Source organism: Carcharodon carcharias, chromosome 6 (assembly GCF_017639515.1).
Source record: "Carcharodon carcharias isolate sCarCar2 chromosome 6, sCarCar2.pri, whole genome shotgun sequence".
NCBI classification, from domain to species: domain Eukaryota; kingdom Metazoa; phylum Chordata; class Chondrichthyes; order Lamniformes; family Lamnidae; genus Carcharodon; species Carcharodon carcharias.
Window position 1 is genome coordinate 170,341,583 of NC_054472.1, and position 27,223 is coordinate 170,368,805.

Consider the following 27,223-nt stretch of genomic DNA (forward strand, 5'->3'; position numbering starts at 1 on the left):
AATCTGCAACTCTAACATGCAAGTCACTCTTACAAGAAGCCAGTTGAAGTGTTGGACGTCAGGGCTAAACCCCAGACTGAGAAGTGGCAGCTCATTACTTTAACTGTTGCCATACTGGTGTTACGCTACCCTCAGTGGTATCATCTTTATTTTTTTATCTTTGTTCTTTCACAGGATGTGGGTGTCGCTGGCAAGGCCAGCATTTGTTGCCCATCCCTAATTGCCCTTGAACTCACCTAGCTTGGTCATTTCAGAGGGCCATTAAGAGACAACCACATTGATGTGGGTCTGGAGTCACATATAGGCCATACCAGGAAGAATGTCAGATTTCCGTCCCTAAAGGTCCCCATCACTGTTAGCTACATGGACCCCCATCACTGAGATGAGATAAGATGGGGGACCTGCCAGTGGGGAGTGTAAAATCCTGGCCTATGTGTTTCAGTGAGATCACCTCTCATTCTTCTAAATTTAGGGGATATAGGCCTTCACTATCGCTGGGTCAAAATCCTGAGACTTCCTCCCTAGCAGCACTGTGGGTGCACCTACACCAATTAGACTGCAGCGGTTCAAGAAGGCAGCTCACCACCAACTTCTCAAGGGCAACTAGGGATGGATAATGCTGGCCCAGCCAGTGAAGCTCACTTCCTGTGAATGAGTTTTTTTTAAAAAAATCTATTCAATCTCTTCTCATAGGATGAGTTCTGTTGAATCTGTGGAAAGGCCCCAGAAGTTGGGATTGATTGTCTCCCTTGAGTCATACGAAAAGATTTGAGCACTTAATCCATGCTAACAATTCAGTGCAACACAAAGAGAGTGCTGCACTGTTTGAGGTGCCGTCATTCAGAAGTGACAGCACCTCTGACTCCTCAAATGGATGTAAAAAATTTCAGTACACTATTCAAGGAAGGACCGAAGAGTTCTCTCTGTGTTCTAGCCAATATTTTCCCCTTAATCAACACCTAAAGACAGAGGTAACTTGGTCTTTTATCTCAATCCATTTTTGGGTGCTTGCTGTATTCAAATTGGCTGCCACATTTCCTACATTACAACAGTGATTACACTTTGAAAGTAATTTATCAAATGTAAAATGCTTTGGGACATTCTGAGGTCATGAAGGGTGCTATATAAATGCATGTGCTCTCTTTCACTACCTCATTTAGGAAGGACTCTCCATCTTAAGCTATCATTGGATGTATGGTCCGGCCAGCTACAGACATAGCATAGCAAACTGATCAATGTTCAGGATTCTCACTGTATCTAGGAATGGCCACTTGATGAGAGGGGTTCCTAGGGACCCCAGAATGAGTCAGCGCATTCACAAACAGAGGAATAAGTAAAATGTTTGGCTTTGTGTTCACTGAGCTCAAAAGCAAGAAGCGATAACTTTCTCAAAGACGGACCACAGCAGGCTTTTAAGCCTGTTTTTATTCAAATTAAAATGACGCCTTTAATTGATCAAGAATTATTGATCAAAATAGCGAAGGAAGTGGATTGACTGAACAATTCCCCTGCAGGCAGTTGTAACTTATGCCATCATGTGAATTTACAACTAAAGTGAGGTCTTCCAGATAATGTCAAATTCGAAACAGGTGCTTCCATGTTAAAAGTGACTATCTTTGACAGCAAGGCTGGTTTTACCTGTGTCTGTTTGTGTGTATGTATATATATATGTGTGTGTGTATGAAACAGAACAAGGAGAGGAAGATAGCCGAGCTTGATGCCAGTTTTAACTACTTTCTATATTTCTTAAGCCTCTTATGATCCAGTTAGGAACGAATAATTCTTGCTTTAAAGTAGAAGAAGTTTGAATCCCAATTACCCACTAAAAGAATAAAGCTACAGGATTCCACTTTTTAAACAAACAAAATAAACTTTACTATACAAAATCAGAAAAGTAGAACATTCTATAATATCTATCTTATACTCTTAACATTCAGAAGTAACATGAGGAAAATATGAATTAACAGGCAAACTGTGGTTGGGCCATTTTTACATTTCTAGCTAGCTTCCTCTCATACTCTAATGTCTTTCTCCTGATTAACATTCTCTGCCATTCTTTATATTCTGACCTGCCACTTATCTTTGCCTACTTATATGCTTTTTCCTTAAGTTTGATACTTTTTAAAACTTCTTTAGTTAACCACAGATGGTAGGTGCACCCCTTAGAATTTTTCTTTATAGTAGGAATATAATTATTCTGAGTATTCTGAAATAGACCCTAAAAAGTCTGCCACTGCTACTCTATTCATCTGTCCTCTAGCCTTGTATCCCAGTTCACTTCAGCTAGTTCAGCTTTCGTGCCCACATAGTTGCCCTTATTTTAATTTAGAATGCTAGTCTTAGACCCACTCTTCTCCCTTTCAAACTGGATGTAAAATTCAATCATAATTTGGTCACTGCTACCTAGGGGTGCCTTTATTTAGAATTCTTTGAGGAGGTAACAAGCAGGATAGATAATGGGGAACCAGTAGATGTAATATAATTGGATTTCCAAAAGGCGTTCAATAAGGTACCACACATAAGGCTACTTAATAAGATAAGAGCCCATGGTGTTGGGGGTAGTATATTAGCATGGATAGAGGACTGGCTGACTAATAGGAGACAGAGTGTTGGGATACGGGGGTGGGGGGGGGAGGGGGAGGGGTGGAGAGGGGGGGCATTTTCAGGATAGCAACCTGTAACTAGTGGAGTGCCACAGGGATCAGTGCTGGAGCCACAATTATTTACAATATATATTAATGACTTGGATGAGAGAAATGAATGTACTATCGCCAAGTTTGCGAATGACACAAAAATAGGTGGGAAGGCAAGGATGACACAAAGAGTCTACAAAGGGATATAGACAGGTTAAGTGAGTAGGCAACAACATGGCAGATGGAATATAATGTGGGAAAGTGTGAGATTATGCACTTTGGCAGGAAGAATAGAGCTGAATATATTTAAATGAAGAAAGATGGAAGAAAGCACAGAGGGATTTGGGAGTTCTCATGCATGAATCCCAAAAAGCTACCATACAAGTTCAGCAGGTAATAGGGAAGACAATTGGAATGTTGGCCTTTATTTCAAATAGGGAAGTCTTCCTAAAACTATACAAGGCACTAGTGAGACCGCACCTAGAGTACTGTGAACAATTTTGGTCCCCTTATCTAAGGAAAGATATACTGGCAATGGAAGCAGTCCAAAGTGGGTTCATTAAGTTGATCCCAGGGATGGAGGGTTTTTCTTATGGGGAGATGTTGAGTCGGTTGGGCCTGTACTCATTGGGTTGGAATTTAGAAGAATGAGAGGCGACCTTATTGAAACATATAAGACTCTTAGGGGGCTTGACAGGGTAGATGCTGAAAGGTTATTTCCCCTTATGGGAGAGTGTATGACCAGAGGACATAATCTCAGAGTAAGGGGGCGCCCCTTTAAAACAGAGATGAGGGGGATTTCTTCACTCAGAGGGCAGTCAATCTGTGGAATTCTTTACTGCAGAGGTCTATAGAGGCTGGGCCGTTAAGTATATTCAAGGCTGAGATAGACAGATTTTTAATCAGTAAGGGAATCAAGGATTATGGGGAAAAGGCAGGAAAGTGGAGTTGAGGATTATCAGATCAGCCATGATCTCATTGAATGGTGGAGCAGACTCGATGGGCTGAATGGCCTACTTCTGCTCCTACATCTTATGGTTTTACTCTGAGATCATTGATTCATCTGTCACATTACACAATACCAAATCCAATATTACCTGCTCCCTGGTTGGTTCCAGAATGTGCTGCTCTAAGAAACTATCTCAACAGCATTCTATGAACTTCTCACCCAGGCTACTACAGCCAATCTGATTTTTCCAATTTATATGGAGGTTAAAATCACTCATTGTTATTGCTGTCCCTTTAGCACAAGGTCCCAATATTTCTTCTTGTATACTTTGTCCTACATTGTGATTACTGTTAGGGGGCCTGTAGACCATTCCCACTCGTGACTTCTTTCCCTGACTATTCCTCGTCTCCACCCAATTCCTAACTGTCATGTCCTTGCAAAACTGTAGTTATTAGGGCCTAAATAGTTACCCTCAGTCAGAGACAATCCAGAATGGCTCATGGATGAAATGGAACACTTGCAATAAGGGAGATTTTGAGGTTGGGACTGAGGCACATTTTTGGGTGAGAGTAAAAGGAACTTTTCTCTGTATCAACCTGGGTTATGTCAGGCCCAGCAGTGACTGGGTACTGGAAATGGAAAAGTGTCCCATTCCCCTCACCATAATAAGCACAAACTTTACCAAAACAAAAAAGAAAGGCTATGAGCTGGGGGTGCTGAGCTGATAACAGAACCTCTTTTCAGCACCATCTGTTCTGGTCTAAAGACACTCAAATCCCACTGTCCTTAGAACTCCCGAGTGGTGGACTTATCCACAACTTCTCACCAGAGAAATCAAGCAGATTTTATTATTGTAGACCTAGTGTGTATTGTTTAAATGAAAAGGCTAAGATCTAAAGATTTATAAAAGTGCTGGCGTCCTTTGTGAATATTTTGTTTTGTGCATATGTAGCTGTTTTATAACTTATAGGTTACGAACAGTCTCATGATCTCCATTGTTTACCTGAGTGTGTGGTGCCGCTTGACAATGTTAGGAGTGGCTGATAAAGAAGGACTGACTGCAATTCTTCATGAGGTTTTCTCAATCAACAAACCAATCAAAATTCTTGATCTAAGGCTCCAACCTGGCAATTTCCATGCCTGTTTCCACTCTGTCATCTGTCCACCTTGGCATGGAGGGCATGAGATGCCATGGGTGTAGGTAAAGGGGCAATGCTTGGCATGGGGGTATAGGTAAAGCCTTTTGAACTTAGCTTTCAAAATGTTCCCTCATCCAGGCTATGGTTCACAATACCTCTGAGGTGCTGTGAACGATGAGTCTTTTAAAAGCTGGCCCAACTCCTCGAAAATTACGGAGGGCTAGGAGATGGTTAACCCCACAATGGAGTGGGCCAGGCTGGGAGTGCAGGGTGTGGGCTAATGACCTGTACCAGCCTGCACCCTTAACCGCACTGGTGAAAATTTGGGGTTGTCAGCAATGGGGCTGGGAATCCCAGGATTGGGTCCAGGCTGCTATCTTTAAAGCTCCACTAATTCTCTCTGACTCCATGAGAACCCAGCCCTCTGTCTATGTTCCTATGATGTTGTGTTACTGCAATATCATAGTGAGCTTCCAAGAAAAGACCGTCTGAATCAATTGACACCACAGACCAGCCAAATTCCAATATTGATCGTAATATTTAGCCACCACCCCGCCCATTAATCCTCCAAGGAATTTTACCCATGCTAGCTATCCTCTGCTTTCCTTCCTTCAGTTCCAGCTGTACTGGTTCTGTTAACCAATACCTGCCCACGTATTTCAATTGTGATTTTTCTCCACTCCATCCTACAAAAGCCACCTTTTATTTCTTGTTCTGGCCACTCTGGCTGGGTCCACACTCCACTTCTGCTGTTCCCCCAAGCTCCCTGCCTCTCTTTATTGTCTATTTAGGTCAAAGCACCCATGTTGCGCTTCTTGGCTATCAGATACCTTTTCTTCAGTCCACTGTCGTCTCACATCCTGCCACCTTCAACCATGCACCACAGTACTCCCAGCCTCCAACCTGCTCTCGTAGCCATAGTATTTATATGGCTGGTCCAGTTCAGTTTCTGAATTGAAACTTATGCCCCTCCACCCACACAACTTCCTCCCCCTCCCCCCCCATCCCATGGCCCCTCATGATCCCCCATCACCAAATGTGCAAGAGACCAAAATAGGAGGAGCAAAGAGAGCTCAAAAGTAACAGAGATAGGGTGGAGGGACCAGTGATCAGCCGATATCTGCATTTTTAAAAAATTTCCCCTTTTCTGGATATTTCACTAAGATAAAATGGCCAGGAGAAAAAATGACAAATAAACCCTAAACAATCTTGGATAGGTTCCTGCTTTGGCAGCCTGGTAATTTATACACAAAAGCTCATTTTGAGTGCTGGGGCTCTTCTCTGTGCCTACTGAGAAGCAGAAAATATGTTTTCCAGATCATTAACTTAACATAGGAAATTAGTTTGCTGCATTCAACTAAAAATCTAAATTACGCCGCATAAGATCCTCATGCATCAAGGCATCTTGAAGACGTCTTACTTAATTGTTTGCCATTACAAGGAATTAAATGATTGTGTATATCAAAATTCCTCATCTTTGCATTGGAGCTAGAATATTAATTCTGCATTTAACTAAAAGAGGTAAATATGAATATTGTCACCCTTGGCGGTGTAATGTACTTTAAAGGCAGCATGATCCGACATAGTAAAAAACAGTTTTCTTAAACATAAATTATACATCGGTTAATCTATTAGCTTCCTGTTGCTTTTTTACATTAGGTGGCAATTTCAGACAACAGAAATTATGTACCATATTGAATGCTAATGCCGCTTAAATGAATAAATGAGCCTTAGAGTTGCAATACCACAGTATTAGTTATGAAGAGTCATCCATAATCGTCATCATTTACACAGGCAAATAAAGAATACTGCAGAGGATGAATATTCCATGTGCACTTTTGCTTAAGTACCTACCTGTTTTCATTGAAAAAACTGTGAAGGTTCAAGGTGCAGGACACCCCTGTGTCCTGTGAAAAGAGCAGGGGATGACAAGGTAAATTAGGACATGGTGATTTGCTGATACCCAACTTTGGTTGCAAGAGCCAGAGATCAAGGAGGATTGTAAGACTGAAGGAAGCGTGAGGTCCCTTGGGCTTAAAATCCTGGAAAGCAGAGTAGGAGCAGGAAAAAGTGTGATGATTTTCCTCTTCCCCACCTCACAGAGAACCCCCTCCCCCAAACTCCACCAGACCCTGGCCTTACTTGAGCTCCACTGTGCGATGGAATGGAATTGCCTGTTGTCCCAGTCCCAGTGGCCACTACTCCCGGCTGGTGCTGCCGGGACATCCAAGCTACCAACAGGCAGCTCTTGTAGGCGGACTTGCTCCCGAGATAAGGGTGGAAGTCTCACCTTAAAGCAATTAACACTGTTCCCGGCATTAAATTGCTATGGAGCAGCTGTCAGAATTGTGGACAAGCTCACCCTCGACTTTTTAGCTTGTGTGGGGAGACAGATCGTGGGGCCCGCAAAATCTAGTCCTCTGAGTTAGTGTGTGTTTGTGCATTGTGTGCATGTGTCCATATACATATGTGCCTGAGTCCATATCTACACCTGTGTGTTTCTATGTTTTATAAATTGTGAATGAGTGTATTCGTATTATGTAAGTCAAGCCTGCTATGGCCAGGAAAGCATCAATTCTAATATCTTAACTAGTAGAATTGATTTTGATCAGAGGATCAGCAAACATTACATATTCTTGTCAATCGTGACTATTATAGCAAAACAGCTATGGGGAAATGCAGTTTTTAAATGAATCATGCAGGTTAGACACTGCTATTTAGCTTAATCTCCTCTTAAATCACAATGTTAGAATATGACAAAAAATGACCCACGCCACTCAATTGCAATAGAACTAATTTGCAATGGAATATGCAGTTGAGGCTTAATATAAAAGAGATATATAATGGTTAGCATTGCCAATCAGCAATGTCTCATTTCTTAGGCAATCAGTGATTCAAACTGACTTTTCCATTTAAAGTAGAGGTTTGCTTTGGATTTACAAATAGACTGGAGGAAAAATCATTTTTTTTACAAAATGAAGCTTTATATAAAATTATTTATAGAATAACCTATAGAATATCCATAGAATATATACTATATATCTTTAGAATAATATGCTATTTGGTCTAGTATAATACTTCAAACACCAAACACCAGCTTATAAACCATGGCAGAAATCTGGAGTTAATCTGTGAGCCACTAGAGCTACTCATTTAGGGGAGAACATTATCAGCCGTACAGAGATGGCTTTGGAGGCAGAGGAGGGAGCTTTACTGAATGCTACACATCAGGCCGCCTACCCGACGCATTCCCACCTCCGAGCGATCTGGCCAAAAGCAGGGTCAGACTGGCACCGGCTACCAGTCCGGCAGTGGAGGGTAGCCAGTTAGGATTAATTAATTAGGGCACAAAGTGGGGACACGACCAGGATCTACCCAAAGGTGATGAACCCCCGGTGAGGCCGAAGCCCAGCAGGTGCCTGGAGGCAGCTTTCCAGCAGTAGTAGGAGGGCCTCTGGCACCTCCTTTAAGTCCTCCCCGCAGCCCCCCCCCCCCACCCGCCCCGGTATTGCAGGATCATATGGACACAGCTGCATCCACAGGCCGTCCTTGAACCATAGAAACGTTACGGTGTAGAAAGAGGCCATTTGGCCCATTGTGTCTGGCTAGCCAAAAAAAATAAACTAGCCACTTATTTTTAATCCTACTTTCCAGCACCTGGTCCGTAGCCTTGCAGGTTCCAGCACTTCAGGTGCAGATCCAGGTATCTTTTAAATGAGTTGAGCATTTCAGCTTCAACCGCCAATTCAGGCAATGAATTCCAGCCGCCCATCACCCTCTAGGTGACAAAGATTTCCCCCCCCCCTCTAATCCTTCTACAAATCACCTTAAATCTATGCCCCCTGGTAATTGACCCCTCAGCCTGAGGAAACAGGTCTTTCCTGTCTACCCTATCTAGGCCCCTCATAATTTTGTACACCTCAGATAGATCACTCCTCAGCCTCATCTGTTCTAAGGAAAACAACCCAAGCCTATCTAATTTTCAAGTCCAGGCAACATTCTTGTAAATTTCCCCTGTACCCTCTCCAGAGCAATTATGTCCTTCCTGTAATGTGGTGACCAGAACTGTACACAAAATTCCAGCTGTGGCCTAAGCAGCGTTTATACAGTTCCATCATTACATCATTGCTTTTGTATTCAATACCTCATCCAATTAAAGAAAGTATTCCATATGCTTTATTTACCACCTTATCCACCTGTCCTGCTATCTTCAGGAACCAGTAGACATGCAATCCAAAATCTCTCACTGCCTCAACCCCTCTCAATATCTTCCCATTTTTTGAGTATTCCCTTTCTTTGTTTATGCTCCCCAAATGCATTACTTCACATTTCTCTGGATTGAATTCCATTTGCTACTTTTCTGCCCATTTCTGTCTTATGGAGTGATTCACCCTCCACAATGATGGCCTGGCAGCCATGGGCACAGTTTATTTTTTTAAAAAAGTCTTCAGAGGGTGCCCTCATTTTGAGGTACCCTCCTGGTCTCCCTCCTACATCAGCAGCGCCCACCTCTCCCGTCATGGCCGCTCCCATTGGCCTTCCCAGCTGTGCAGCCCACCCACTGTCCATTTATTGGATAGGCCTCCTGTTAAGTAGCTGCCTGTGGGAAGATTGTGCAGATGGACGGAGCTCAGACACCATGAGGGTCGGGACCTGGAAATGGTCTTGGACCACATTTAAAAACACCGTCAGTAAGATTCCATCCTCCCAAAAAAAAGACAAAGCTTTGTTAATGAATTGGCAGCTTGTTCTCTTTTAGTTGTGTTCAGGCTGCATTTATTGTTGATCCTGAGTTATCCTGGGAGGGTAGCGATGTACTTTCTCCATGTACAGCTACAGTGCTTGAGCTGATGGTACTCCCACACTGTTGCCAGTGAGCTTGAGTATGTAACCCGATTGTGTTGAAGCAATTTTTCCATCTCAAAATGGTGTGTGACTTGAACAAATTGGCGAGGACTGGAGGAGAAATTGGTCATCGTTTCTGGGCAGAAAATGGAGACAGACAGGGCTAATTATAAAGCAGAATACTGCAGGTGCTAGAAATCTGAACTAAAAAGGGAAAATGCTGGAAATACTCAGCAGCATCCGTGGAATGAAGCATTGACGCTTCAGGTCGATGACCCTTCATCAGAACTGGGAAAAGGTAGAGATGTGATAGCTTTTGAGTAAGGAGTGGCCGGGACAAGGACAAAAGGGAGGTCTGTGTTAGGGTGGAATTAAGGAGAGATCGAATGGCAAAAACAGCTAATTTTGTAAAGCTTCAGTCTCTACCCAAAGGACACCTCAGAAACACTGTAGTGTGTTTAAGAACAAGCTTTACACTAAAAAGCAGAATTCCACACATGCAGGGCTGAATCTAATGGCTTCAGTTCCCAGTCATCAACTGCCTAGAAAGCCAGGTCAATCCCAACATGACCATTTTCAGAAGGCTTGACAGGAATTGAATGTTAATCAGGCAATTAACTGCCTGCCATTGATGTTCCCATGCCTTTAAAGGCAAAGATCCCATCTCCAAGAACTGCTGAACAATCAGAGGGCTGGCAGCAATTCAGTCCCAGCACCACAGGGTGCCTTGTTCATGAGGGCATCCCCCCCTCCCCTGAGACTGAAATGAGGCCTCCGGTTTTTACTGGGTGGCCTCCCCGCATGGAGTATGGCCGCAACCACACCCCCCGCATGCCACCTCTGTTGGAGTTGCAGCTTAAGGGCCTCAGTTGGCCTCTGAGTGGGTATAGGCTATCCTCGACTGTCCCCCAACTTAACCGGCCTTTCCTCCCAAAACTACCATAAATTCCAGCCACAGATTCAAGTGGCTGAATGGAATTATGCCAGCTGTGGTATGCATGCAGTCATTCACATATTGATGGAGAAGATAGTTGGCTTTCTCCAGCCTATGGAAATTGAAAGGCTGTCTCCTGTACCACCACAATCTTGATTTAGCAAAGCATTTTTTTATAAACTAGATTCCTCAACACATAGGACGTGGAACATTGGTCCCACCTGACTGCCATCTAGTGACCCTTTCTGGGAATTACACATGTGTAGATTCCCGATGAGGACCAGTATTAGACTTGGCTGTGATTAATAGCTTGTCAACCCTTGCTGTCCAGGATCATATATTGAGATAAAAGCAAAAAACTGCGGCTGCTGGAAATCCAAAACAAAAACAAAAATAAAGATACCTGGAAAAACTCAGCAGGTCTGGCAGCATCTGCGGAGAGGAACACAGTTAACGTTTCGGGTCCGTATGACTCTTCAACGGAACTAAGGAAAAATAGAAAAGAGGTGAAATATAAGCTGGTTTAAGGGGGGTGGGGCAGGTAGAGCTGGATAGAGGGCCAGTGATAGGTGGAGATTGCCAATAGATGTCATAGATAAAAGGACAAAGTGGTGTTGACGGTGGTGATATTAGCTAAGGAATGTGCTAATGGGGACATTAAGGGTAGAAAGCAGGACAAGCAAGGTACAGATATCCCTAATGGAGGTGGGGTTGGGGGGAAGGGATCGAAGTAGTCTAAAAGGTAGAGATAAAACAATGGATGGAAATACATTTAAAAATAATGGAAATAGATGGGAAAAGAAAAATCTATATAAATTATTGGAAAAAAGGGGGATCGGAAAGGGGATGGGGATGGAGGAGAGAGCTCATGATCTAAAATTGTTAAACTCAATATTCAGTCCGGAAGGCTGTAAAGTGCTAGTCATATATTGAGAGTTGCCATGAGCAAAGCAGCAATGGATGGTTGTCACTTGTAGAACCAGTGAACACCTTCAGAAAATATGGGAGTTTGCAAAAAGCTGGGTTTGCAACCTCCTGCTGTATTGTGAAGCAAAACTCACAGGAGTAAGTGCCGCTATGTAATCCTTCTTATTCCTATATAATAACTTTTGTCACCAGTTCAGGAAAAAATCCTAACAAGGCACTGATCTCAAACCTACAGAATACTCCATAATCCTTATTGTTAGAAAGGAAGAACCCTGTACACTCATAGGTACCTCTCTTGTTCCTATTATCATTTTGCTTTAGAGTTGTTTCCCGGTGGTAACCTACGTGTAGTGTGGATCCAAATTTCAGTATAACTATTAGCGGCGTATTGGACATTGAACAAAGGAATCTTGTTAGTAACTTTTAGAATTAGTTGCTAGCTCAGATAACTTCAACTTAAAAGACAAAGTATCTGGAATTCAAATGTTCTGTTTGTGTTTCATTAGAAGTTAATTGTGTCCTTTATTTTTCCCCTTAATTTCAAGAAAACTCGCAAAGAAAAGAAAGGATACCTTGAGCAGTACCCGGCAGGAGATGACTGTGATGGTCAATTCAATGGACAAGAGTTTTACCGAGCAAGGAACTAACTGTGATGAGGCTTTCTCCTTCATGGATACGCACAATCTGAACGGAAGAGGTGAGTTAGTAAGACATTCCATCATTTAAGGAGCCAGTTCCCAGACTCTGTTAGTCACTGATCCATTCTTTCCCATTTTCTCTCAGCCATGTCCTCACCATCTTCGTTTACTGTGAAGACAAATACACTGAAGAGCCCATCTATTCAGAATTCCTATTACCCAGGTAGTTGAGTTGCTTGCTCTTATAATGTTGTTTCATTGTCTTTTTGAGAAGAACATTATAGACTTAAGATTTAATGTTCTACTCTAGATTTTTTGAAGAATAATTTCTCCTGCAATACATGGGAACTGCTACTTGTAGGCAGGTCACATATTCCCACTCTGGTGGGCCTATGACTAATCAAGTGCTACCCAAGTTATTCCTGCAATTTAGCAGCCAATTAATTGTTTCCTTTTAGCTTTATGTGGGATTTGTCATGGCCAGCAGTGAAGCATGATCAACCAATCCAACATCAAATCTGCTCCAATAGCTGATGAGTAACCAAGTTGCTGATGAGTTATGTGTTACCTGTCTTACGGTTGGGGAGATCGATCATGTGTTACTGATGGGTTTAATATATTTACTTTATACCCACAGGTTTGAAAATCATTTTAGAGAAAATTTACAGTTTATCAGTTTCACGGGTGCAGAGCTAGTTACAAACATAACTCCAGAAATCCCCAGATCGCTCAAGTTGCATAAATGTAAAGTGCAACTCAGGACGATATGTAGTTACAGGATGGATTGATTCCACTTTGAAAATGGCACATTTGGCATCCTGTGACAAAATAAAAACAGGATTATTGCATTATTTAAAAGAGAAAATCTTCTCCAGTTCTCCCCCCCATCTTTACCGAAGACACTGACTCATACGGTTCCATGGTTCTTCCTTCAAGTGACCATTGTTCAGATGTGAATGCAGGTATTGTTCTTCATGTATGAAAAAAGATAGAATAGCTTTCTTACAACATCATTGCGATCCTCACAGGTGAGCTAAATCCTATCCTCATCTATTGTCCACATCTGCCAACAGTGAAACTGGATAGAAATCAGGAGCAGAGCCTTGGCTAATTCTCTTTTTGTCCTCCTCCCTGGATTCTGAGGTCAATTATAGGGCATTCACCATCTCACCAGCTGAGATCAGCTCAGAAGGAATTGAACTGGCCCTTTCAGATTGATTTGATGAGGTCAAACCATCGAGGGAACCAAAATAGTTTATTGTTATTTAAAAAGCACAGAACAGAAGCTTCCTGGTGTTGATTTGAACTTTTGTGCAATAGAAATTCAGGAGCTCCTTTAATATCTCTCCTCAATTTTAACTCCACAATCGTTGCACCCACTTTACACTATTGCACAAAGTCAAGCTCTGCCCCATTGAGTGTTCATCCTTTATCAGTTGTCCATGTCAGCAAATACAGTTATTTTCCAATGGGAATTCCGCACTCATTTTTGGGCATATTGGATGGGAAAGAATGAAGTTATTCCTCAACATAGCCCTCTTTTTGAGGGAATTCAATGGGCTTGGGTGAGTTTAGCCAGTGAATTTATTCATTTAAAGAGAAACAGAATGCAGGACAGTTTGAACTTCTGAATAATGGCCTTCATTTTAAACTGTAAAGAGTATTTCTTGTCACCATCGACACTCTTTAAGAGCTGATGGTTTGAGTACTCATTTCCCCTTGATGTGTCCATTAACAACAAAAGCTTTTTTCCTGGATACGAGCCTGTTTCGGGATTACCTGCAGCACAAAGACTTGATTTCACCGCTCGCCAAGTTCTGCACAAATGAAAAGCTCCAGTTTTGTGTATTTCTTCCTATTTGTGCATAATGCCACGTCATTCTGTTTAGAATTGCACTTTTAAAGCTTTGCTTTGCTCCATGCTGACAATCTGTCCATTAGTGTAAGTGCCCCGAGAATAATGATGCAGTTTTCATCTATTATCGCATGCATCCAGGTAGTTACAAACAGTGATGAGCAAATAGCAAGAGTGCTCCCGGGCCCTGCTTTCTATATATAATCTGTACCAAAGGCAGGCAGTAGCAACCTGCTACCATAAATTATCTCCCACTCCAATTTTCCCTCCTCTACTCCTGAAAGCAACAATTTATCTTTGATACTGCGGCACAGGAGTGCAGGCATTTTTTTATAATCATTCGTAGGATGTGGTTGTTGCTGGTAAAGCCAGAATTTATTGCCCATCCCTAATTACCCTTGAGAAGTCTTTTCGAATACAGCTTCTTGAGTCAAAGGGCAGTTAAGAGTCAACCATATTGGTAAGGGTCTGGAGTCACATAAGGGGCAAAGACAACAGATTTTTTCCCCCAAAGTAAATTCATTGGGTTTTTGACAATCCAGTATTTCATGGTCACGAGTACTTTTTAATGCCAGATTTTCTGTAATTAATTGAATTTTAAGTTTTCTCAGTTGCTGTGGTGGGGTTTGAACTCATGGGCAGGATCTTCCGGTTGGCAAGCAGGGGCGGGGCCCGCTCGCTGACACGTAAAGTGATGCGAGATGACATTGGATGGAACTCGTCATTCCCATTTTCAGGTTGGCAGGGGCGCAGCCGAGTCAGCTGTGTACCTGCCGACCTGTCAACGGCCTATTGAGGCCATTGAGAAACTAATTAAAATCATTAATGGACCTGCCCGTCCAACCTTAAGGTTGGCGGGCAGACCGGGAGCCCTGGCGGGCTTCAGAACAAGCGTGAAACCTCATCCATGGGCGGGATGAGATTTCATGAGGGTATTTAAATTTTTGATAAAGGTTTCAGTTAAAGTTATGGACATGCCCCAACTCATGTGACACTGTCACATGAGGGGACATGTCAGGGAAATTTTTCCATCATTTTTATTGCAATTTTTAATTTGGAGCCGATCTTCCTGAGGCAGCACTTAGCCCCACGGAGTTCAGTGCGCTCTTTCATGCGCAGGCACAAAAGAGTGCACTCCCAGCTGAGGGATTCCCCCCCCACACCCGTCCGCACAGGGAGTGCATAGTCCTTCCTGGTGGACGTCACACCGGGTGGGCCTTAATTGTCCCGTCCACTTAAAATGGCAGTGCACCCCCAGTCGGGGGCACCAATCAGAGGCGCGCCCGCTCCCACACTTCCCCCCCCCCCCCCAACGAGGGGAAAATTTTTCCCCATGTCTCTGGAGCATCAGTCCAAATCTCTGCATTACTTGGCCCTTATTTTTATGATCTGAGCTCAGGCAGGGACTATTGGCATTAGACCACAGAAGGGAGGAGAGGGGAGTATCACAGCAAAGCCCAATCTTGCTGCTTCCTGGCATGGAATTTTAGTGAGGGGAGAGATGGAGTGACAGGAAGGTCACTGGACAACAATGAGGAATAGGAAGCCTGCTTGATTTTTTTTGGTCTTCCCATTTCCAGTGTTGCTGAAGTTGATTTTAGTGCTCTTGCTGGCATCCTAACTGAGATCAGCCAGCTGAGCATAAACTGTGACTTAGACCAGCTGGCCTATAAACATCAGTCAGGCAGTGGTAGTCCAACTACATAATTAACCATTGGAGTTTAGGAAGTGGTTATAATGAGCAATATGCACTGGCACAGTATTACAGTGGCATAATGGAGAATGGGTGAACCCCTGCTCTGTGCTAGGTTGCGGAGTCTGTGGGGCTAGGGTAGGGGAGAGATTACAACAACAAGGTTCATTTATACCACATCTTTAGCATAGGAAAACATCATTGGTGCATCACAGACAGCTAAGGAAGCGAAAATTTACATGGAGCCTAAGCATTAAGAAAGGGAATTAAAAGCTTGCTCAAAGGTTTACATTTTAAGCAGCATCTTCCTCACCTTTTTCTCCTCCTTTAAGTCCTGATTAGCACATACCACTTTGACCAAGCTTTTAGCTACCTTTCCTAATATTTTGGCTCAGTGTCAACTTTTGTCTGATTATGCTTCTGTGAAGTACCTTAAGATATTTTAATACTTTAAAGGCAGTATATAAATGCAACACGTTGCTATCAATGCATCTCCTGATTTCCATAGGGAACGGAACAAAACTCTGGAACGGTCATTTCCACATTCACAATATTACACACTCGGTTGTTGTATTCCACAGGAAACAACTGAGCTCCCATTTCCCCAGCACAGGAACTGTTGTGTCATGTCTCCATAATCCCTTATACAATAGACTGTTTGTTGTTATATAGATATCCTTTGGATTTGTTACAACAAAACATACAGTCAAGTCTGTGAGAAATGGTTTGAAAATCAAGCCAATGCTGCTATTAATGCGTCAATCGTTTTTTTGATTGGAAGTATGCAAATTCAAATCTGCGAGGCTGATCTATGGATCTATTTATGGGTGCTCCTTTCAGTCTCACTTCCTGCTTACTGTCCTTAATTCTTTTCAAAACATCCATCTCTCTTTTACCTTCCCCTTCAGCCCTATCACTTTTAATTACCAATTCCTACCTTGTGTCCTTGCTCCATATTACATTCCAGGTTTGAACTTCCAAAACCAATTCCTTGCCAGCCGGTGACCACATAAGAAGCTTAAGAACTTTCCTTCCTTGCTTCCCTCTGCTTTCTTTCCTTCTGTTGACTTTCATTAACCAAGCTGAGCATTGTCTGATCACCACTTCCTGATTTACCTCACACTCCTTGTTCTGCTTCTCAATCTTTGAGCTGTCGTGCACCATGGAAGTTAAACCTTCACCCGAGTTTCTCGATAAAGTCCATACCGCAGCAGGTCAGGGATAGTTAAGAGATGATTACGGATATGTTGACTTGAACGGTGCCCATTCCCAGTTTAGCTCTAGATATCAATTTATAGTTCACCCCTTGATTTATCAAGTGCAGATATTGGCGTCAGTGTAAAGCATTATTGGAATTGATAGAGGGGAGTGTGGCACAGCACTTGCACACTGCATGTATCCTTGATGTGACCAATGCTGCCGGTGTTCAAAAATGGTGCCCAAATGCTAAATCAAATGATGCTGAAAATAAGGGGTCGGATGATGTAGTTTAAGAGGGAACCGCCTAAATTGCTGAAGTAATGCACCACCGAGATGCTATACTCTCATTCACATGGATCAAGCTTTAAGGGAGAGGCTGAAAGCTAGAGTCTTCATTTAAAGGCAACTTACAATCATAGAATGGTTATAGCACAAAAGGAGGCGATCAACCCATTGCGTTTGTGTCTGTGCTCTGCAAGAGCAATTCATCTAGTTTCAATCCCCTGCCTTTTCTCATGGTCTGGCAATTGTTTTCACTTCAGTTAAGTATCCAATGAAGGCCTTGATTGAATATATCTCCACTATACTCTAAGGCAGTGCATTCCAGATCCTAACCACTCGCTGTGTGAAAACGTATCATGTTGCCATTACTTCTTTTACCAATGACCTTCAATCTGTGTTGTCTGGTTGTCAGTCACTCTGCCAATGGGAACAATTTCTCCCTGTCTACTCTGTCCAAAACCCCCATGATTTCGAATTCCTCTATCAAATCCCCTCCTAATCTCTTCTAGAAGAACAGTCTCAGCTTCTCCAATCTTTCTATGTAACTGAAGTTGCTCATCCCTAGAACCATTTCTGTAAATCTTTTCTGCACCCTCTCAAATGCCTTCATATCTTTCTCAAAGTGTGGTGCCCAGAATTAGACACAATGGGCGGATTTCAATGGAGACAACGGCGCCCTCACCCGCTGTCTCAAGAGCTGGCGAGAGCCATGCGATGCCTACTTTCAGGAAGGTCCACCAATCAGGCACTTAACTGGGGAGCGGTGAGCCTCCTTTGGGCTCAAGGGACCCAGGGGGAACTGCCAATCAACTAGAGACTGGCAGCTGGGCATTGCTCGGCAGGGCACCGGGAGGTGGTGGCTGCTGCCAGTAATGCACCTACTGAGGCACAGGATTGTCAAGGGAACGAGGACACAGGTGAGTAATAGCGGGAGTGGGATTATGGGTTGGGGGTCATGAGAGAAGGGGGGGTTGTGGTCAGCACTAAGGGCAGGGGAGTGGCTCTCAGAGGGCACCACCCTTCCTGATGCCAGGCCCCTCACTCAGGCACTGAGTGCTTTTGAAGGAGGGGCCTCCCTGGGAGCCCGCATGCAACCCTGACAGGTGTTTATTTTTTGGGCTTCCGGTATGGTTGGTGCAAATTTAACTGTGGTGTGTCATTCCCGACCACAAAAACATCACTGTGCACCACTTCTGTCCTCTTGCCCATTTTTCCCACGCAATTCCAAAAAAAATTCTTAGTTCTGGCGGTGTGCACGGGAAACAGGTGGAATTTGCAGCAGGGGAAGCTGTTAATTGGTGATACCCACCATCAGCTGACAATACTGCAGATACTGGCGGGTTCTAAAAGAGCCCTCTGGACAAATAGGGAGACTCTGCATCATGGCCACAACTTTGCCGCCAAACACCTGTACCCTCCCTGGACGGCTGCATCCTGACCATCTCCCCCTCTGGTGCTACCTGTTGCTGGCATTGCAGCTCTATTGTTGACCAGGAAGAGCCATCCTTTGTTGCACCCTCTCCTCCTCCTGCTCCCAATGTTGCAGGAATATTGGGCATATGAGACACATAGGTATTCCGGCCATTGAACTGTGTGAAGAAGGCAGGCAGTGAGATGAGAACATGTATCCCCATGAATTTCACCCATAGACCTAATGGGCATCGAGATTTTCAACTCATTGCATTGTCCACAACCAAAACTCCACCCACTTCACACCCAGGACGCTAGGTCATCTCCTCTTCCACTCCTCGATGCCCCACCCCATTCCACGGACCCTCCCCCACCCATGACTCACCTTTTCTGGTCCCGATCCTCCATGCAAGCTGCCGTTCTCCTGCTCCCCCACCCCCAGCCCCACCCCCACCCCCTCCCCCGCCCCATTATGCCGCAGGGCTCAGCAAAAGAAAACCTCTGACCTGAGACACGACTGCACAAAGCTGACTGTTACACGCCACCTTTAAATGAACGAGAACTGAGTGCCACGAGATTCTCGTGTGCCGTGGGCTTCAGCTTTAAAACAGGATGTAATTATAGAACGCTTCATGCTAATGAGCATTCATGGAATGCAAATGTGTTACAAGTAGGAGCCTGCCATAGGCCAGCGTGAGGCACGACACGTTTCAATCACGCTACTGACTTCATCTCAGCTACTGGGAAATCAAAGTTTCGGCTCCCGCCAAATTCAGTCGTCACCCTCCCCCGCCATGCCCTGTGGCCTTTCCCCCTCTTCGGGGCGGGGGGTGGGGGGGGCTTCCATAAAATCCAGCCCCTTCCCTGCCACCTGCAGCTGGGTGTATTCCAGCAGCAGTAGGATAAGGTCCTTAAGTAAGCGTTAAGGCATTAATAGTTCATTTACAGGCTTCAATTGATGACAGGGCATGAAGGCCGTCCATGATTCTTCCCACCCTGGCCTTAAGTGGGGCTGAGGTAGGAGGTGGCGAGGTCCCCAACCAGCATTCTCCTGCAGGGTGACCAAGTCCGGGCAAAGAAGAAAAGCGATATTTCACCGACGTGTGTTGGGGGGTGAGGGTTTGCTGGTGGAACCGCAGGAGTGGGGAAAGGGGGTTTTCTGATGAGACCACAGCCAGGAGCAGCCAGCCTCCCTCCCTCGCACACATGCCCAGATCCCACCCTCCCTTTCACACTTGGCTGGAACCACCCCTCTCCCTCAAGTCTGCCCAGTACCCCCTCAGGACTGCCCAAGCACCACCGCTCAGGCCTACTGGGACCCCCCTTCCCCCTCACGCTGCCCATGCACCCTCTCCCCCTCAAGTCTGCCTGGACTCCCCTCCCCACCCCTCCGCCCACCCCTGTCTGGACCACCCCTCCCATCCTCTAGGGGTGCCAGAACCCTCTGGACCAGTGTCTGACCCCTGCAATCGAGTCTGGCCTCAGAGTGCCACCGGCGCTGTCCCCAACTTTCACAATCAATCGGACCCCTCACCCGTGGTCCCAGGCCCCAAGTCAGGCCTGAGCGTTGCCATTGTTACCGCTGGCCCGGAATCTCCACCCCTCAATCACCAGAGTCCATCCCCACTGCCCCCCGAACCACCGCCGCCCCAACCCCAACCCCAACCACCCAGCCTCGAAGCCAGGCAGAGGAGAGCGCTGGCCAGTGCTGCTTCTCCTTCGTGGCTGAGTGTCTGCACAGTCACACTGTGATTGCTCTGGACTGAGCACGCACAGACACTCTGAGCGGTCTGTTCACATGCTGCAGGAAGATTCTGGGACAAATGGCATCCCAGGAAGCCCACTCCCGGGACACGGGACATCAGACCAAATTCTACAACCAGAATAACCATCAAATAGAAGTAATACATTGAAGTAATGCTTCAAGTGGACCAATCAAGATTAGCCTTGGTGTGGTCTATTCCTCAGGATTCCCAGCATACTTGTCACCTGTTCCATAACTTATCCCTGAAGAGATGCATTGGCATACAGCCCAATGCCCAGCCGGAAACAACTTTACATATGTGACCGTGTGACACCTTGAAGCATGACGAGCGTGTCTCGAAAGTCAAACATCTAGCACATGGAGAGTCAAGAAAGTGTAGGCTGCAACTAATGCAGGATTGGAGGATGAGGAAAAACTGGACCAGGGCATACAGCTTCAAATCATTTTCCATTTTAAAGTCATATAATCTTGTCCTCACTTTAATGTTTCAAATTCAAATTCATTATAATCGTGGACATAGAGATTTATAATGGAAAAAGATGACAGAAAGTACACTCATAATGTAAGCATTTAATGCAGAGAATGACAGAAGAACTTCCTGCATTATCACCAAATAATTCCCATATCCTGGCATGCAGCACTTTAATATTTGGCAAGTTCTGCAACTCCATCAGCTCCCTACAGAATTACTCTTATGGCAGTACTGGATCATTATGGGGATTATGATTATCTGATTGGATATCATATTTTGAGCAGCAATAGTTCACTTTACCAACTGAATACAAAGTCTAGTCTGTGTTGAGTTTTTTACATCAGCTGAAGGGGTTGAAGGCGCTTTGACACCAGTGGGTTGGGGTTGGTGGGGGGGGAAGAACAGCCTGGCTCTCTGCTCCTGATTGCTTTCTGGTGAACCCTGCATGTATCTCAATCCGAACATTGTAATTCAAGCTTCATGCTGATCATCCCCCCTAGGAAACTAACCTGTCGCCATTAATTCCCTAGACTTAAACATGAGCTATTATCACTTGGGTGAGAAAACAGGGGACAGCCAGTACTTGTGCAACTCAGGGCAAGAAGATTCAGTGAAGAGAAAAGGAGAAAATTGGAGGGAGGAACTAAAAAAAAATCAAAGTAATAAAACTCATTGTGTCATCACAGACTTAGAAGGAGAATACTGATGAGATTGGAGCATAGAAATAAATTCACAAGTGCTAAACTTTAGTTAAGCTGTCAGTGGCATCACCCTAAAGATTGCTGTAGGAATGTTACAATATGATTTCATTTATTATTGTGATAATCTTTTAGAATCAGATGAATGCTATTAACTTAGGTGGTCATAAAAGATCCCAGGGCATTATTTAAAGAATGGCAGCATAGCCGTTGTGTTACTGGACTAGTAATCCAGAGGCCTGGATCAATGATCTAGAAAATGGGTTCAAATTCCACCACCACAGTTGGGAATTTAAATTCAGATAGCTAAATCTGGAATAGAAAATACTATCAGTAATGGTGACCACAGGAAACCAGAAGACTCTACTAAAATTCCATCTGATTCACTAATGTCCTTTAGGAAAGCTCCTCAATTGTATGTAACTATTATGAAAATGTCTAAAAAGAGTAAACCTGGACTGACCACCCAGGCATCAGCACCTTAACTGTCACTGGGACAAGATCCTGTAACTCCCTCCCTAACAGCACTGTGGGTGTACCTACACCACATGGACTACAGTGGTTCAAGAAGGCAGCTCACCACCACCGTCTCAAGGGCAATTAGGATTGGGTGGTAATTGCTGGCCCAGCCAGAAACGCCGACATCCCATGAATGAATAAAAAAAATTAAAAGAGCAGGTGTTCACCCAGGTTCCTGGTCAACATTTCTCCCCGAACCAACAATAGATTTTTTCTCAGTTGCCATTTGAAGGCCCTTGGATTAATGTACAAAACAACAGCAAAACAACTGCACTTCAAAAATAATACATTGGCTGTGAAGCACTTCAGAATGTCCTCAATATATGAAAGACACAATAAAATTAAAGTTCTTTCTTTCCTAATCACTGGAACTCAAAGTTAATGCTTTCATGCCTGGTAAATGAGGGTTTTATTTTTGAACCTTTTACTTTATGTTACATATCCCATTCCTGATTTCTAACGATGTTAGTAAAGGCGCATCAGATGGCGCAAAAGGAACTGACATCTATGGTTACACACTCTACACACTCATTGCGTTACAAAGCCCCTCACAGCCAGTACTTTTGGAATGCAGTGAGTGTTGTTATGTAGGCAACAGAATATGCCTTTGGAGTAGAATTTCAGAATGATAAAGTGCAGATTATTTCTTAACAAAAGTAGCATAAAAACGTTACACTCCTTAATCTTTTTTGTGTGGAAGTCATCACACATGAAAACATGGGGCACGCTGTCAATCATTATTCTCTGTAGGCTACACATTACTGTTGGTGACTTTAGCCAATGAGCTATCCAGTATTTTAATGGTGCTGTCAATTTTTAATGGGGTAATTCTCCCATCAAAATACCAGACATTTATATGCATAAATATCACTAATACTGCCAACAATAATTTGTAGCTTTTAAGGATGTTTATTAAAAATGGACATACAGAAGGCCCTTGTACAATCTGATCTGTATTTGGTTTTACACATTTTGTTTTCCTGGCTCCGTGGCGTTTTTCCTATCTATCACCTCAGAAAAGTAAATCTAGGAAAACTCCAGAATACCTGACCTAACCTAAAGCCTAAAGAATGCAGGATTATGGCATTCCACAAGCCATCCTGTTCAAAACAGTATAAAGCCTTGATTATATTACTGCTTTGTGATCATGCATTATTACCCATTCTTTATGTAAATTGTAATAGATTAGATAAAGGTTAGATCCCTGCCTTGTTATTAATTCCACATGTTCATAATTTGGCATTTCAATATTCTGAAACCCTTAAATTAGTCCTTGCAGTCACTTCCAGGTGTCCATTACTTTCAGTGTTATGTATTTAATGTAAGTCTGGTGATGTGAAGGTTAACCGCTCTGTCACTAGCTTTAATTCATTAATAGTATTCTAATAAAGGTTTAAGATAAAAATGCTTATAGAAAATTAAGATGGAAACTAACTATAGTTTTTTCTCTGGTATGGTACCACCTTGTGCCTTGGTTCTACTTAATGGCTGGTCACCAGATCCATTCGTGCCAACTGCAATATTAGGTGAGGACCTTTCCTTCTCTTTTCCCAGTTTACTGCAATTCAAGGAGATGAAATAAACTAATACAGTGGCTTGTGTCTCATTTGTTACCTGGCAAAGAGGAAATTAACTTATCACACCTCTCTTAAATATTACTTCTCTGATGCATTGCCTGGCATGGTATTGGGACATAGTGCCCAGGAAGTTCCCACATTTGATCCCTGGTCTGTGTTGAGTGAGCTGGCGAAAGAAAGGGGTATGACAAATGGGCCAGGGAGGAGAACATCAACCGGGGTTCCTGCTCCTGTCCGCTCTCCAGTTATCAACCCACCCCTTCCCCCACCCCTCCTGAAAAATGCACATGTGTGGACGACACGTGAGGATAGGCTTTGCTGTGATGCTCGCCAACACTCACACATGGAGAATGGCCACTTTTTTGAGGTACCGGAGGGTTGCTGGCACCCATGGGACCGTACTCCAGGAACAGCCCGCACCTTCAGGAAAGGACAAGGGGGAATAAAGGGGAAGAAAGTCTGCAATAGAAATGCACAGAAATCGTCACATTGCAATTGATGTTATCTGGAAGTTGGCAATGCAGATTGCATGAAAAAAAGATTCCCTATCAGTTCCCATGAAATTGGGGATCTTATTTCTTTTATTTTGAACAGCCACTCTTTCTTTTTCCTTTTGTTTATTTCATCAAAACTGGAAATAATGGAATGATGGAACTGAAAATAAAGGAATCGAGCATGACTTGCTATTGGAATTGTGATGCAATGTCTCCCACACGATTAGTCTTGCACAGTTTCTAAGAATAGATATCATGGCCATAGATTTGCACTGAGATCCAGAGAGCATCATATTAGAGGATATTCCAGTCATCTGATAATTTGAGCATCCCTTAGCCTTCAAGCAAATTGACCAACCACTGCATAATTATTGTAGTGTTAAAGGCACCAGTGGGGTACTGGGTTTTAATCAGATGAAAAACTAAATCATTTATAATATAACTTTTCCATTAATATTTTACTGAGCTAGTTAAGAACTGTTCATTCGTTAAATTATATAAAATTAATTTTAAAATATTTTGAACGATGTTCACATTATTGTTGCTTATACCCTGTTTCCTTTTCTCCTCTTTTTTTTTCTCTCTCCACATTAACCTCTTATGTATCTTTTTTAAAAAAAAAAGTGCCAATAAATGGTAAGTTCCTTGCTTGCCCTGTACCAGAGGCGGCTTGTCCAGCTCACCCGATTCTGGCCAGTTCTGTTGTGTGTTGACTTGCATGGCAGTTGACATATAGCATTTCATGCCCTGTGTGACAATCCATAAAGCCATTCATTACATGGCATGCTAAGTAATTGTTCAAGATGTTATCCCTCTCTGCCCCTTTTCCCCCCTCCCCCCAAACCACCCCCCCCCCTTCCCCCACCCCCCTTGATGGACTCCCTCTTGCCATTTTATATTCCGTTGAATGTTTTATGCAGCCTGACCTTCTCATTGTAACTTTTTTTTTAAGCTAAGCTTGGAGTGCCATTGAACATTTCATCTTCATTTCTGATGTGCAGTAATTTGGCTTGCTGTGAATAATTTTTAATGAAATCAAGGCTGGAAATTAAAGCCAGTTTGTAAATTGTTCTTAACAAATGTAATAGGGCCTGTTGAAGCTGCTTGATTGATTTATTTGCAATTGAGAAAAAGAAGAAGCCTTGCCCAAAGCTCAGAAAATTTCCTCCACCGATCTGACTTGAGTATATTTTATTCCACAGAAGAACAATGCTGATTTACTTTTTTGCTTCTCAATCCTTTTAAATGAAAAGAACCGTAATAATTTCTGGACCTAGATTTCATTTGTAATTGATGAGCTTATCATTTACACAGCATTTTCTTGTACTTGGTATGAATATTGAACATTTATGCTTACCGGTGGTCATCTTGTCAATGAGTTGCAACTTAATGACATGACCATTGTGGGAGGGGGTGCATTTTATTTTCTTTCACAGAAACTTTACTATGGTTTGTAGTATTTTAAAGCTGTGGTATGTTATTAATGCCCAGGGAATGATGTAACCTAACTTCCTGAACATGAGAAAATGGTTTCTTTCAAATAAAAAGCTCACTTTCAGCACACTCTGGCTCACTTAAACACATTTTTTATTTCTGTTTTTTTTTTTGCAAGCGTCTACCCTCATTCCTCAAGGTGTTGATCCTTTTAGCTGGTACCAACAACCTCTCCAGAGCCTTTAAGCAATATCCATTATGAAGGTGGGTATAGGCAGTGAGCATTGGCAGGCTGATTGACTGCAAGCAGCATCACAGCTGACCTCAACTGCACCCTCAAACAACATCCATCCACTTGCACTTTCCAGCAGCAACCATTGGATAGCAATGTGCACTGAGTGGAATTCTAACACCCCAACTGATGCCCCTAGATGTGATTAAAATGTATGGAACTGAAACATAAGACACTGAAAGGCCAGAAAGCCATTCAGCCCATCAAAGGCTGCCCCTTCCCGATTCCATGTGTGATTGCTCTTTCATATATTCTACTTCTCTCCCCCCACTACTAATCCCCATTTAAGAAACACTAAAATTCTTCCCTTCCTTCAAGTTGTGCTGTTAATAGTTCTACAATCCTCTACCCCTTAACTCCCCAACTAACTTCTTACATAATGGAGTTAAACCATGATCTATGATTCTATAAACCTGAGACTACCTTGACCTATATGAGATTTTTTTTTACAGTAAGAAGTAGTAACTTGCTTTTATCAACATGTATAATTGGAGGAAATTGCCCTTCGACTATAAAATTTGAAACCTTTAGCAGACATACTATTTTTGCATTTATGCTAATTCTGCGCATGACTGTGTAAAACCACAGCTTTAAAATTACCATCCAAAGCAATACACAAAATGATATATTGATTCACATTGCCTGATTAATTAGAATTTGAAAGTAATTTACTTAGGGAATGAAGCATTTACAAACCAGTTGAGCTGAAGAAGAGCTAACATAGATGTCATTGTCTGCATGCAGATGAAAATCACACAGTTACCAGTGAGGCCAACAGCTTGGTGAAGCCGCATCCCTATAAGAAGCGAGAGCCTGTGGATGTACCATATCAAACAGGACAGCTCCATCCGGCCATACGAGTGGCAGACCTGCTGCAGCACATTACACAGATGAAGTGTGCCGAAGGCTATGGATTCAAAGAGGAATACGAGGTGAGTCAAGAGCCTTCAGAGTAAAGAATGCCTGTTGTCGTCTTGAGTGCACAACTCCTCCAACATATAGCAACAACTGGGGTATTTCTACAAAATGATCCTGGCACCCATCCCAAATTTCTCAAGGTCACATGAATGGCCTTAATTTCTATGTTGTGACATACAGTACTTTTTATATTTTGGGTGTCAGTATTCAGCAGATTCAGGACAAGTACATCATTGTTAAATGTAGAGTAAATCTCTCCCTCTCTCTTTCGGCTTTAGCACACTGTGTCAGTCCTTACTCAGAAGAAATGCAGTGTGGTATTTTTTTTCTATTTCCCACAACGTTGTGGTGTGGTTTCCTTAAGTGAGATTAGCGATTTCAAGCCACATTATAAGCAATTTTCAGGTGGCCTAGGTCAACAAAAAGCTTCAGTGTAGACTTGATTTCAAGCCAAGGCTCAAAGATACGAGACGGTGGTCAGCCCACTGCGCCAGACAGCCCCCTGTTGTTTACAGTCTTATGTTTTTGAGTCATGGAAAGAGTTTGTCA

At 43.3% G+C, this 27,223-nt stretch overlaps 1 protein-coding gene across 10 annotated transcripts in view; it reads left to right on the forward strand.

Moving 5' to 3' along the window:
• Nucleotides 1-27,223, forward strand: part of LOC121279045 (receptor-type tyrosine-protein phosphatase mu-like) — an 873,720-nt gene that overhangs the window by 671,221 nt on the left and 175,276 nt on the right. For 4 of the 10 annotated variants that reach the window (XM_041189846.1, XM_041189848.1, XM_041189852.1 and 1 more), the window contains 5 exons: nt 11,973-12,124; nt 12,211-12,288; nt 23,459-23,485; nt 24,655-24,666; nt 26,501-26,688. In XM_041189846.1, the coding sequence (XP_041045780.1) occupies nt 11,973-12,124; nt 12,211-12,288; nt 23,459-23,485; nt 24,655-24,666; nt 26,501-26,688 (457 nt within the window). The remainder of the gene's footprint in view (nt 1-11,972; nt 12,125-12,210; nt 12,289-23,458; nt 23,486-24,654; nt 24,667-26,500; nt 26,689-27,223) is intronic. The other 6 variants (XM_041189849.1, XM_041189851.1, XM_041189855.1 and 3 more) reach the window with 2 other exon arrangements.